The sequence below is a fragment of the Littorina saxatilis genome, linkage group LG2, assembly GCF_037325665.1.
Source record: "Littorina saxatilis isolate snail1 linkage group LG2, US_GU_Lsax_2.0, whole genome shotgun sequence".
In the NCBI taxonomy this organism is placed as follows: Eukaryota; Metazoa; Mollusca; class Gastropoda; order Littorinimorpha; family Littorinidae; genus Littorina; species Littorina saxatilis.
In genome coordinates, this window is record NC_090246.1 from 29,346,873 (window position 1) to 29,359,223 (window position 12,351).

A 12,351-nucleotide genomic window follows, 5' to 3' on the forward strand; every position below is an offset into this window, starting at 1 on the left:
AACATTTTCGATTAAATTACATATTCCTACTCCGAATCACATGTAGCAGATTGAAACAACAAGGCGGTGGGCAAGAAAAAAGTTCAAACTCACTCTCAAATCCTTGTCAAGAGCTGACCCCCTGCCACCATGGCAGGCAAAGCTCTAGATCCATCCTGGCGAAGAGCCGAGATGTCACGCAGGTAAAAATTCATGAAGACATCCTCGGAACGCCAGTATGCGGTGTGTAGCACCTCCTCCAGTCTTCTTGATCGTAACACGGCCAAGGAGGAAGCCCAAGCTCGCGTCTCGTGAGCCCGAGCTGATTCCAGAGGAAGGACAGGCTGTGTCCCCCCTTCATTGCGGCGGCTCCACTCGTAAGCATGCTTAATGAGCGCCGACACCCACCGGGCCAGAGTCGTCTTAGTGATATCCTTATGTCTCTCCGTATTGAGAGAAATAAACAAAAGCTTTTGAGCTGCGGATCTAAGAGACTGAGCACGAGCAAGGTAGATGTGAAGGGCTCTAACAGGGCAATTTACTAAGTCTGGGTCATTCGGAGCCAGAATAGTGGACAACGGCCTGACATGAACCAAAGGCGAAGCTCGCTCGGGAGCCTGGTTTTTCGCAAGAAACTCAGGCCGAAACCGCAAGGTAACGGACCCATCTGATTCAAAGGAAATGTCGTCCGAATTACCGGAAAGAGCGTGGATCTCACTGCCCCTTCTTGCCGATGCTAACAGCAAAAGGAAAAGGGACTTGCGTGTAAGGTTCGCAAAACTGGCATCTCTGAGAGGTTCGAAATCCGCTGAACGCAGAAACTCCATGACCAATAAGAGATCCCACTTAGGAACGGGCGTACGGGACTTGACGTCAGAAAGGGAAGCGCCCTTGATGACTCCCGCGATCACGCCACTAACATCTATAGAGCGACCTATCTGGCGTAGGGTCGCCGAGATGGCCGATCTTCTTACTTTCAACGAGGCAGCGGAAGCTCCCTGAGAGGACATGAAAGCAAGATGGTTCGCCACGTGCATCGTGCGGGGCGCCGTAGCATCCAGCCGATGCTCGTGACACCAGGTAACCCAGGCCCTCCAATGTGACTCATAAACGGACGAGGTAGATGCTCTGTGCGAGCGTCCTACCAGGTCCATGGTCAGATCTGATGCCCCTTTGCGCCTCAGAGAAGACCGCACAACCTCCACGCGTGAAGATTCAGCATCTGAGGCTCTGCGTGGAGGCTGCCGGTGTGAGGCTGAACCAGTTCTCCTCGCGTGAGAGCGAGAGGAATGGGAGGGCCCTGGGCGAGTCTCAGCAGGTCCGGGAACCACGGCTGAGACGGCCAAAGAGGAGCGATCAGCAGGAGGGACGGGCCCTCCTGCTCCGCCTTCCTGAGAACTCGCGTGAGCAACTGGAATGGCGGGAACGCGTAAGCCTCCAGGCCGGACCAGGAAATGTCCATCGCGTTCGTCTCCCACGCCTCGGGATCCGGGAATGGTGAGACGAACACTGGTAGTCTCTTCGAGAACCTGGTGGCAAAAAGGTCCACCTGAGGTTTCTGCACAAGAGACCAGAGACGATCCAGCGCTCCGTGAGTGATGGTCCACTCTGTTTGAAGCACTCTGTCGGAGCGGCTGAGCGCGTCCGCCAGAGTGTTCAAGCTTCCGGGCAGGTACCTGGCCGAAAGCCTGATTTGATGCTCTGAACACCAAATCAGGATCTCGCAGGCCCTGGCCGAAAGCGACGGAGACCGCGACCCTCCCTGCTTGTTGATGTAAGCTGCCACTGTCGTGTTGTCTGTAAACAGACGAACATGCTTGGCCTGAAGGGAGGGCCGGAACTTGTCCAGAGCTAGAGCCACGGCTTCTAGCTCCAGCAAGTTGATGTGCTGCATCCTCTGATCTGCCGACCACAGACCTGACGCAGTCAGCTGGTCTGTGTGAGCCCCCCACCCCACCAAGGACGCGTCCGTGAACAGGTCCAAGTCTGGGGCAGGAAGGGCTATCGGCACGCCCCTGCACACCCACTCCGTGTCCAGCCACGGAAGGGTAGTGGATTGGAACCATCCCCGGAGAGGGATGAGGGCATTCCAATCCACCGTGGGAGAGTCCACGAACGGCTTCAGCGCCAGCTGAAAGGGACGTTTGTGGACCCTCCCCAAGGGGACCAGGAGAGCCATGGACTCCATCTGCCCTAAGATGGAGGCCAAAGTCCGCAGGGAGGCCCTCGGGAGAGGCAAAGTGGAGCGTATGCACGCCTGGAGCTTGTCCACCCTCTTCTGAGAGGGCTGAACAGTCCAGGCCACCGTGTCGAAAGACATTCCCAAGTAGGTGAACGTCTGACACGGCGTCAGCTCCGACTTTGATCGGTTGATCGAGAAGCCAAACAAGTTGGCCTCCCGAAGAACCGATTGGGTATCCTGCTCGCACCCCGCCTGACTCTGACTCAGGATGAGCCAATCGTCCAGGTAGGCACGTAGCCGGACACCCCGCGACCTCACCAGCGCGCAGACCTGTCTCACGACCATGGTGAAGACCCAAGGGGCGAGAGACAGGCCGAAAGGAAGGGCGCGAAACTGGTAAACCTGACTTGCCCACCGGAAACGAAGCCATTTCCGGTCGGCTGGATGCATAAGAATATGGAAGTATGCATCCGTCAGGTCGATGGAAGTCGCCCAATCTCCCGGGCGGAGAGAGTCCCTGACCGACGCTGGCGTCTCCATCTTGAACCTTATCTCCCTCAAAAAGGTATTGAGGAACGACAGGTCCAAGACAGGACGCCATGCCCCTGAGGCTTTGGGGACGGCGAAAAGCCGTCCGTAAAACCCAGGGGAACTGTGGTCGAGGACTTTCTCCACTGCGCCCTTCTGCACCAGGGAGTCTATTTCCGACCGAAGGACGGAAATGGCTTCCTGCGAGGAGGGAGGCCTGAACGCCGGCGGACGCCTGACCAGAGGTGCCTTGCCATCTTTCCAGAGAAGACGGAAGCCCGACCTCACGACCCCCACGATCCATTGACTCTGTACGGACACGAGCCAATGGGAAAGTGCCCTGGAAGGGCCCCCCGCCATCACCAGAGTGGAGGGCGGGGTGGGGGGGAGATCGGGAGCACTTCATTGGGGGTGAGGCTTGCTTCCAGAGCCGCCTCTCCCCCTGCCGGAAGACGGTCGTCTTCTCGAGCCCCGAGAAGAGGAACGTCCACGACCCTTGTCTGCCGGTTTGGGAGGGCCAGCAACCTTAGCCTGCTTAGGCTGAGAAGGCTGAGACTGCTTGGACTGCTTAAGGCTGTGCAGGGAAAAGTCAGAGAACTGCTGGTCCCTGTTAGCCTGAATTTCCTGTCTTCGGGCATCAAAAACGAGATGCCCAAAGAGGGAACCCTCCAAGACCGGTGAGGCACGCAAAGTGTCCTTGGTCGCCTGATCCGAAAACTGAGAGTGTGACAGGAAGAGATCCCGACGACACATAACAGAGTGCGCATAGTGCACCGCGGAAAGTCTCATCTGTTCTTCATTGACCCTCGCAAGAGCGGCCAACAAAGTGGAGACGTCATCCGCATCCTGATCCTCGCTGAGAGAGAACGGATTCAGTGAATCAGTGAGGGCACGAGAGAGAGCCCGAATGAGAGTCTCAGCAATGGAGGCAAGCTCCAGCTGCTGACGCCCTGCCTCTTCAGAAGCAATGAGAGTGTTCTCAGAAAAGAGCACGCCGTCATCCTTCTTGATAGGCTTGGCCAACAAGGCCAGCATCTCCGGAGGAACTGTCAAAGATGAACGCGGGAGAGCGAACGCATCCAACAAGTTCCTAGGAGACTTCTGCAAAACCAATCGCTTGTGAGACGACAGAGCGAATGCAGAAGCCTGAGAAGGCGAAGCCAACCACTGCTGAGCCAGCTCCGGAACTGAGCCGTGAGGCACGAGCAGCGGAACCGGAAGTGAAGGAATTCCGCTTCCGGAAGGAGATGGCTTGGCCAACACCTGAGAAAGCTGAAAAGCTATGGATGGAGACTCCAAAAACCGGAAGTATGAGTCATCCTCCTTCCCAGTGCGAAAGTCGGCCATCGCGGACGGTGCCGTCGAAGCGGCAGCCGAAGAGACCGAAGCCCCCTCCGCGAAATATCTCGAAGTGACCTCAGCAGCGGCCTCAAGGGCCACTTTGAGTCTCTCCGGATAACCAACACGTGCAGCCTCGCTGGCGACGGACTGAATATCCGAAACATCCGGCGAAGGACCGAAGTCCACGTTGCTGGTAGAAGGGCGGTGAACACCGTAACCGGAAACCCGTCCACTCCAATACCATCCGAACTCATGCCCTGACTAGGGAAAGAGTAAGAGGACGGCATGCCCGCAGCCGCCGGAACCGGAACCGCAGTCGAAGCAACAACCGAAGACGGAAGCGCTGACTGCCCCGGCCAGGGCTGAGACACCTGCCCAAAGGGCTGGTGATGCCCCCCCGCGACTGCCACCTGAGAGGAAGCGGAAGCGGAAGAAGCAGCAGATCCGGTCTGAGCCGGAAAAGTATCAGACGCGACCGCGAAAAGCGGAAGCGCAGACACTGTGGACGGCGGCCGGAAGGCCGAATGCCCAGAGGGCCACGTCCGGTCAACCCCGGAAACGACCCCAGCGGGTGCGTACATCGGGGGACCTATGCTTCCGGCGAGTGCCGGAAGCGCAGCAGACGGAACCGGCTGGTCGACTCCGGAAACGACCCCAGCGGGTGCGTACGTCGGAGGACCTACGCTTCCGGCGAGTGCCGGAAGCGTCGAAGCCTGAACCAAATGCCGCCATTGCTCATCGACACGATGGTCTTCCGTGAAGCCAAAGTGAGAACGAACAGGGGTTTGCGGGTCGTGAACCCGCCGAAAAGGGCTGCTTCCCAGCAGGGAGCGTCCAGCGGCCTCACGAGGGCCTACGGACCAGCCCAACTTACTTGCGTCGCCAACCACAGCGGTAGAAGGCACAGAAGCAACCGCCTCGGTCAAGGACAGCGTCACAGCCGGAAGCGGAAAAGAAGCCAACGACGGGACAACGGAAGTCGGCGGCTGAGAACGCACCAACTCCTCTCTCACCAGCGTGCGAAGCTCGGGAACCAGCGAAGAAAGCAACGATGAAACCAGCGACGTCGAATCTGCAAGCGGCAGAGAAGACGAGCGAGAAACACAGGTACGCGTAGGTTGATTAGACTGCCCCACAACCGGCTGGTCATTTGGGGCAGAAATAGGGACCGTCATAACAGTATTGTTAGCCGCGTCAGAAACCACAACCAAAATAGGCTTAGGGACAGAAGTGGAAGACTTGGGTTTAATTTTCCCTTTCACATCAGCCTTGCCGCGCTCGCGCTTTTTGTCTCCGTCAGACATGCTGACAACAAAATGGAGACACAAAATTCCAAAATGGCTACCACAAAATACGTGACCAACACGTGGCCGAAAATTTCAAGTAGCAACTGAAAATTACGTTCGATACAAGTAAAGGAACGAGCTCACCAACTACCAGTGCAGCGGGTGAAGAGACGGGTGTGGGTGCCGGTGGGTGTCTAAGCAAACACCAAACAGCGAACTTCCACTAGAGCCAAAAAATTCACGACCTGCTCCCTAGAAAGCTGAAGTGTCGAATGATAGGGGTCACGTGGTCAGTAGCAGTAGTGACGTAGTACGCAGGAGGGGAGGTAACTCCCTGGGTGCGTCGTCATTACCATAGCTACGTTTACACTTTTTTAGTTGGGGTTGCTCCCCTTAGACGGGTAGCCTTTTCAGACCTAGCACTTTAGACTGAGTCAACTGCTACATGTGATTCGGAGTAGGAATATGTAATTTAATGCCTGCTTCAATGCAGATTCACTCCAGTCATTATACAGATGAACATACAAGTGTTGAAAGCACTACAAATCATATGCTCCATCCCACCCCCTCCCACCCTCATGGAAGAAAATGTCATAGCAATAAAAGAGCTGACTCTATCTGAACCTGTTTTGCTAACACTGAGTGACAGTTTCACAAAGTATGCAGTATGTTGATGAATAAAACAAAATTACAAATGAAATGAAAAAAACAAACAAACATAACTGTGTCAACAACTGTAACCTTTCAACTACCGTAGTTAAAATAAGCTTCAGAAGTGCATTAGAAAACAGCGATGCTGTGCTATTGCCAACATGTCACCACACAGATCCTCCAAACCAGCAAGACTAACAACTACCTTTTACAGTACCGTCAGCCGCGAACTCAAGGTGACCGAAAATCTTTTTTATCTTCTGCTGCGCATCCTCCTTATTTGAGCAGCCGTGCACAGCGTTTTGTAATACATCCTGTCCAAACTGTGCACGAAGCCTGCACACATCAGACATATAGATAAATTAATAATAACCAACGTAGTATTAAAGAAACACTAGCACTATGCGGATGATATATTTTCCACAGATCAATTTCAAAGGCAAAGTGCGCCAGAATACAAACTGTATGGCCTCTGCTGTTTTTCTTCTTCTTTTATGTTTGTTTGTAGGGAATCAGTTACACTCAAAGAAGCATGGCCTCTGCCTGCTAGGCAGGGATCTGATGTATTTCAATAAAGAAAGTCAACTCCAGATATTCAAACAAATTAAACCCAACATACAAGCAATAAAGTAAAATCATTTTTGTACAAAGATGATTTAAAGTGTCCAGATTTTCGATTCAATGCCACACTAAAATATTTTTTCCTTTTACTTTTAGAGTACAGTTTTTGTGAGACAGATAGTATCTGTTCTATCAAATACTGGCGCGTTCTTCCACTACGAATGTCTTGTGTTCAATCAGTATTTCAGCAAACTGTTCTTACTGGGAAGAATAGCCCACTAAGAATGTATCAACTGTCAGTATTTGAGCTTAGACTGTTTCTTGCTACAGTAGTACAGTGGTCGCCGCTTATAAAAAACGCGGTTAATAAAAACAGCCGTTTTTTAAATACAGTCTGGTCCGGTCTGGATTTACCACTATATAACCTATGTAAAATTCCGCCGGTTATTAAATACTGGGGCCGTTTAATAAAAACACTTTTTGTTCATTTCCTCTCTGCTCAGAGGGTTAGTAGTCGCCTTCTGGTCGTGAATTCTTGTCAGTAAACCGTTAGATGACAACTCAAGACACTTCAGCGTTTGTGTGAACAGTGATCACACCCTTGTAAACCGTCAGATGACAACTCACACCCTTGTCAGTAAACCGTCAGATGACAATTCAACACTGTCTGGTCTTTCTTCTCACTGGATAAGCAGTGAAACTGAAAATAGCTTCAATTTCAGCTTTAGCTTCAAAGAAAAGAAAAAGAATGGATCTGACATCCAAAGACAAAGTTGACTTGCTTGATCGCTACCGAAAGCTGAATGCAAGAAGTATGAGGGAGGGCGCTGAAATTTTGGGTGTGTCGGCATCATTTCTTAGGACTGACATCGCAGAGGGCTCCAGTCAAGACCACAGGAAGCGTCGGCGCTGCGGGAAGGATAAGGAGACAGAGGATGGCTTAAAGCGGTGGTTCGACTCTAAACAGCCCGTGGATCAGATGACCTCGGCAAACTGTGATGTGCGATACAATGTACATATTCTGAATCGTTTTTATTTGTCATTAAAATGCTTTTGGTAAAGTTTCAAAACGGTTGTACGGTGTAATCAGTTTAGCTTGTATGCGTGCGTCGGTCTTCTTACCTTTCGTTACTGATGGACATGTTCAACACATGTTCAACACGCAGCCGTTTATTAAAAACGCCGCTTATTAAAAACACTTTTGTTCGGTCCCTAGGTGTTTTTTATAAGCGGCGACTACTGTAGTAGCTAGAGTAAGAACTTAAAAGTTCATAAAAGCAAACTTACGAATCTGGAGCCTGTTCCTTTGCTTCATCTGGATCTGTGGGGCCAATCACTTTTCTCCAGCCCTCAACGGCATCTTCTCTTGACAATACCATGAACATTGTGGGTCCGCTGGAAAACATCATAACAATCAGCAATAAATGATCACACTCAAATAAAGCATAGAAATGTTTTACTGTGTGTGTGTGTGTGTGTGTGTATGTGTGTGTGTGTGTGTGTGTGTGTGTGTGTGTGTGTGTGTGTGTGTGTGTGTGTCCTAAAACATAACAAGTTTGCAGCAATGCCAAGTAAACTGATATTCAAACCACTTGGCAAGTGGTTTTTTTTGTCTATGCTAAGCAGCAAAGCTAAACAGGACATAAAACATTTTGTATTTCTGATCTGATCATATACTGAACGGCAAAAGTTAGGGACCGCCCTTGAAAAAACCAGCTGACTTCATCTGTGCCAAACTCCTTGTTCCTAAGTTTATAAAACCAAATGGCTGTCAGGCCGTACACACCAGTGGGTGAGCAATGCTGTGTTAGCAGGAAACTTGCTCGGGATCCACGGAGGCCTGGCTAGGGCACGAGACAGAAACTGCCAAACTGCAAAAAGTGGACCATTTTTACGCTGGCGCGTGGGCAAGCCTGGGCGGGAAAGATGAAAAATGTGTTATGCACGTGCAGTGGGGATGTGTTGAGAGTGAACTGTTGTCACCAGTTAGGCTTTATAGCCCCGCGATTTTCCGCTAGCCACCATCTTCTCACTATGCCTCCCAGATGAAAGGTGACCACCTTCAACAAAGCCCGGGCCATCGCATGGCTGCAAGACGGCGTAAGCAAGCGAGAAGTGGGCAGACGACTTGGAGTGTCCCATTGTGTCGTGGTCAGGCTGCATCAGAAGTTCCAGGCCACCAACAGCGTTCTGGAGAGGCCCAGGTCAGGACGGCCTGGTTTTTTCAAGGGCGGTCCCTAACTTTTGCCGTTAGAGTTTATATGGTAGTCCTTAGCAATAATTAAAGTTACAGTGTGACTTTGTTGGCTTGTGTAATTGCTTTTCAAGGATTCTTCAGAAATCAAAATCAGAATTTCTGTTTTTCTCCTCCCCAAATCCACCTGATCATGTGCTCAACCAAGTCGTTGAAGTAATCTTTGTCTTTCTGGTCTTCATAGAAGGCTTCCGCAATTTCTTTTGTGATGTGGTCTTCTTTCTGGGCTGCTATCCTGAATCCAGCCTCGTGGATTTTCTCGATAATTGCATCTGACAGAGAAAATAAAGATGAAACATTTTATTCAGAATATCATGTCAGAATATTTTTTATTTGTATTTATTCGTCTATTGCGGTTGTTGTTGTTGTAATCTGTCACATTCACACACACTTGGATCTTGCCAGAGAAGGGGTGAGTTGGTGGTGGTGGGGGCCAGGAGGAGGGGGGGGGGGGAGACAGAAACACACACATACACACACACACAAACACACACAGAGAACTCTCCTGTTGACTCAATTGAGACTTTTCAACTCAATTTTTGCATTTTCCTTAAATAATCCCCACTACCCACTCCATTTTGATTTTTTTAACAATTTGGGCAAGCCAAACATCTATCTGTATCCGAAACATACCTTTTGTTCCATAGGCATCCGGTTTGATCATGGCAACAGTCTGTTCCACGGGGAAGAAGTAGTCGATTTCTACCTTTGCTGTTTCGGGAGAGTCTGAGCCGTGAAGCTGGTTCAACGGGTTTTCATCGAGTGCAAACTGTGCTCGTAAACTGTAAACCAAAACAAACATGCAGAATAGGACATGCCATAATGTTGATCTACTCAATCGCTGACACTGTATGACTTTTAAAATGATTAGAATTATGTTCAGCAGTACAATTCATATGTCTGTACATTGTGGGGTTATATGCAAATGATGGAGTTTACAAGATATACATATTACTTGAGACACCTAGATTTTCACACACACACACTCACACACACACACAAACACACAAACAGACAAACATTATCCTCCTCCTTCTCTTCATCATCATTCTCCTCATCATCACAGCAGATATCTGGACATAAAACTGGGACTGCAGTTACCTATCGGGAGCATTTGTTTTGGCTTCTTCAAGATCTGGGGGTCCCAGCATCTCCCTCCAACCTGTCACTGCGTCATCACGCGCCAAGCCAAGTGCCAGCATTGGACCACTGTTTGTACGCAAAGACATGAAATTATAAAAACAAACATATATATGCACACACAAAGGCGTGCCTGCATGCATGCACACGCACATATCTAGCATCATATTATGTTGTTCTCCAGGAAACACACATGATTCTATTTTGAATGACAATTAATCAGAATCACATGACAGGTTCAGACGCTAAATTCCTTTTCAGCACTGTCAAATGAACTACACTCACACAGACAGTAGCATACCCTCATGTGCACATACACTTTGAAGCAATTTTACCAAGAGCATAGTAGTCACAGCGATGAAAGTCCATCATGTTTGAAATTAGGAAAACCTACCTGCAGACTACAGGGGCCAGTTTCATAAGCCAGAAACACAGTCGACCAACTGCAGTTGTCCGAGAGAACCACAGTAATCCGACGTTATCGGGTTTCACGAACACAATTCCAGTCGGCCGACTGCGGGTCGTCTCACCGGAAGTCGGCCAAACACGGTGATGCTCTCCCCCCAACACTGTGTTCGGCTTACTGCGGTAAACCGAAAATAAATGTAATTATCCACACAATCAATGGCAGAATGCTCACACTTTTTTGGATTGTGAGCCAAACCTTGTGATTGTTCTTCGAAATGTATCTATCATGACGCAGTAATCCAGGAGACAAGTCAGGGTTATGTCTTGAAGACGTCACATTATGGCGTAAGAGGGTTAGACGTCACGCGAAGGAATTACTAAAAGTCTCGGTCATAGTTATTTTGAGCGGGCCGAGACTTGTTTTTTCTTCGAAATCGGCCATTTCCACGTGCGAATGAGCAAACGGAAGTGGTAATGTTGCTAAATTTAGCCCTCGACTTGGCCATTCGGATTACTGTACAGTCGGTCGACTGCGGTTGTCCGCGGGTGACGGTGATTCGCTCATGAAACGCGCTTTTCGGTGACCCGGCGATCAACCACAGTCCATCGACTGGGCAGTCGATCGACTGTCAGTCGGTTCACTGCTATCTTATGAAACTGGCCCCAGAGCTCTGACTTTCACAAGTCACTCCAGGATTTTGACACCCAGGATGGTTTGAAAATCAGGAAAACCATCAAGAAATAATTTCTTAAATCAGGAATTCCTAATTACTGGATGGGAACTTTCACCCCTGTAGTTGTATGGACTCCTGTACTTACATAAACTGCCCTCCATCAGTTTTACAAAACCAACTGAACCTAGTTTACTAACATACCTAGACATGCGAGTAACAAGATCTTCAAAGTAAGGTTGTCCTTCATGCTCCTTGTAGAAATTCTCTGCCTGTTCTCTGCTGAGTGACACAACCTTGGACAGCGCAATCTCGAATCCGGCATCTTTGATTTTCTGAAGGATCTCATCTGCAGGTAGAAATAAAAGGTAGACATTATACAAAAAAAATTTAGCTGAAGAGAAAGTTGTGCTTACCTCAAAACGCTAGCAATTATGACAAGACTGTATGTGAAAGCTGTATTTTTGTTGACACTGAAAATGATAATACTTAAGTACCATTACATCTGACTTGTAATACACTCCCACCACTAGCCATTCAAAAGTTTGAGGAATGACAGCATTTGATCTAGTCATTTTAAATTTCAATCTCATTCAGAATGTTCATCACACCACTCCTCAAAATGTAACTATGATGAACTCAGAATTTTACAGCTTAAGGTGAACGCTGCCAGAAAAAAATACTGGAGGTACAATGCAACCCCCCTTTAACCCCCACCCCCTTCCCACTCTCCCAAGCAACCTCACCTCACCCCCCATCCCCACCCCCACCCCTCCACCCAATTTAAGACCTCGCCCTTGCAAGCCAAAATGATATATCTACGAAGGCACAATTTACCTTTCTGACTGGCGAAAGCATCTGGTCTGATGAGGGCGAGGGTTCTCTGGACGTCCTTCTTCTTCGTGTGAAGCTTGGGAGCGTCCATGTGTGGGAAGAAGAAAGCCAGCTCTCTGCATTTATACATAGGCATATGAAGAACAGTGCAATGCAATGCAATACAATACAACACAATACAATACAATAAATACAATGCAATACAAGACAATACAACGCAATACAATACAATACAATACCATAGAATGCAATACAATGCAATACTATCAATACAAATTAATTGACTGATTGCCGGTACAAACACATATGTTTCTTTCAATTTTAAAAGTATCATTTTCACACAGTAGTTTCAGAGCCTCGTGGTTTACAGATGTAAAATCATGAGAATAATTAACAATTTTTCTATTGAATAATGGGACAGAAAACTTATTAAACAGTACATTACGCTCAAAATAGATGTTCTAGTTACTTGCCAGAACTTGCAGAAGCAAACAAACACAGCCGACTTAAATCTTC

The 12,351-nt window shown here is 49.0% G+C and overlaps 1 protein-coding gene across 22 annotated transcripts in view; it reads right to left on the reverse strand.

Annotated features, from left to right (window-relative positions):
• The window catches only part of LOC138958704 (thioredoxin domain-containing protein 6-like), a 58,001-nt gene that overhangs the window by 35,726 nt on the left and 9,924 nt on the right, over positions 1 to 12,351 (reverse strand). For 17 of the 22 annotated variants that reach the window (XM_070329938.1, XM_070329952.1, XM_070329956.1 and 14 more), the window contains 7 exons: positions 11,839 to 11,951; positions 11,206 to 11,350; positions 9,884 to 9,991; positions 9,416 to 9,564; positions 8,910 to 9,054; positions 7,816 to 7,923; positions 6,173 to 6,303 (listed from right to left, as the gene is read on the reverse strand). In XM_070329938.1, the coding sequence (XP_070186039.1) occupies positions 6,173 to 6,303; positions 7,816 to 7,923; positions 8,910 to 9,054; positions 9,416 to 9,564; positions 9,884 to 9,991; positions 11,206 to 11,350; positions 11,839 to 11,951 (899 nt within the window). The remainder of the gene's footprint in view (positions 1 to 6,172; positions 6,304 to 7,815; positions 7,924 to 8,909; positions 9,055 to 9,415; positions 9,565 to 9,883; positions 9,992 to 11,205; positions 11,351 to 11,838; positions 11,952 to 12,351) is intronic. The other 5 variants (XM_070329953.1, XM_070329957.1, XM_070329955.1 and 2 more) reach the window with 1 other exon arrangement.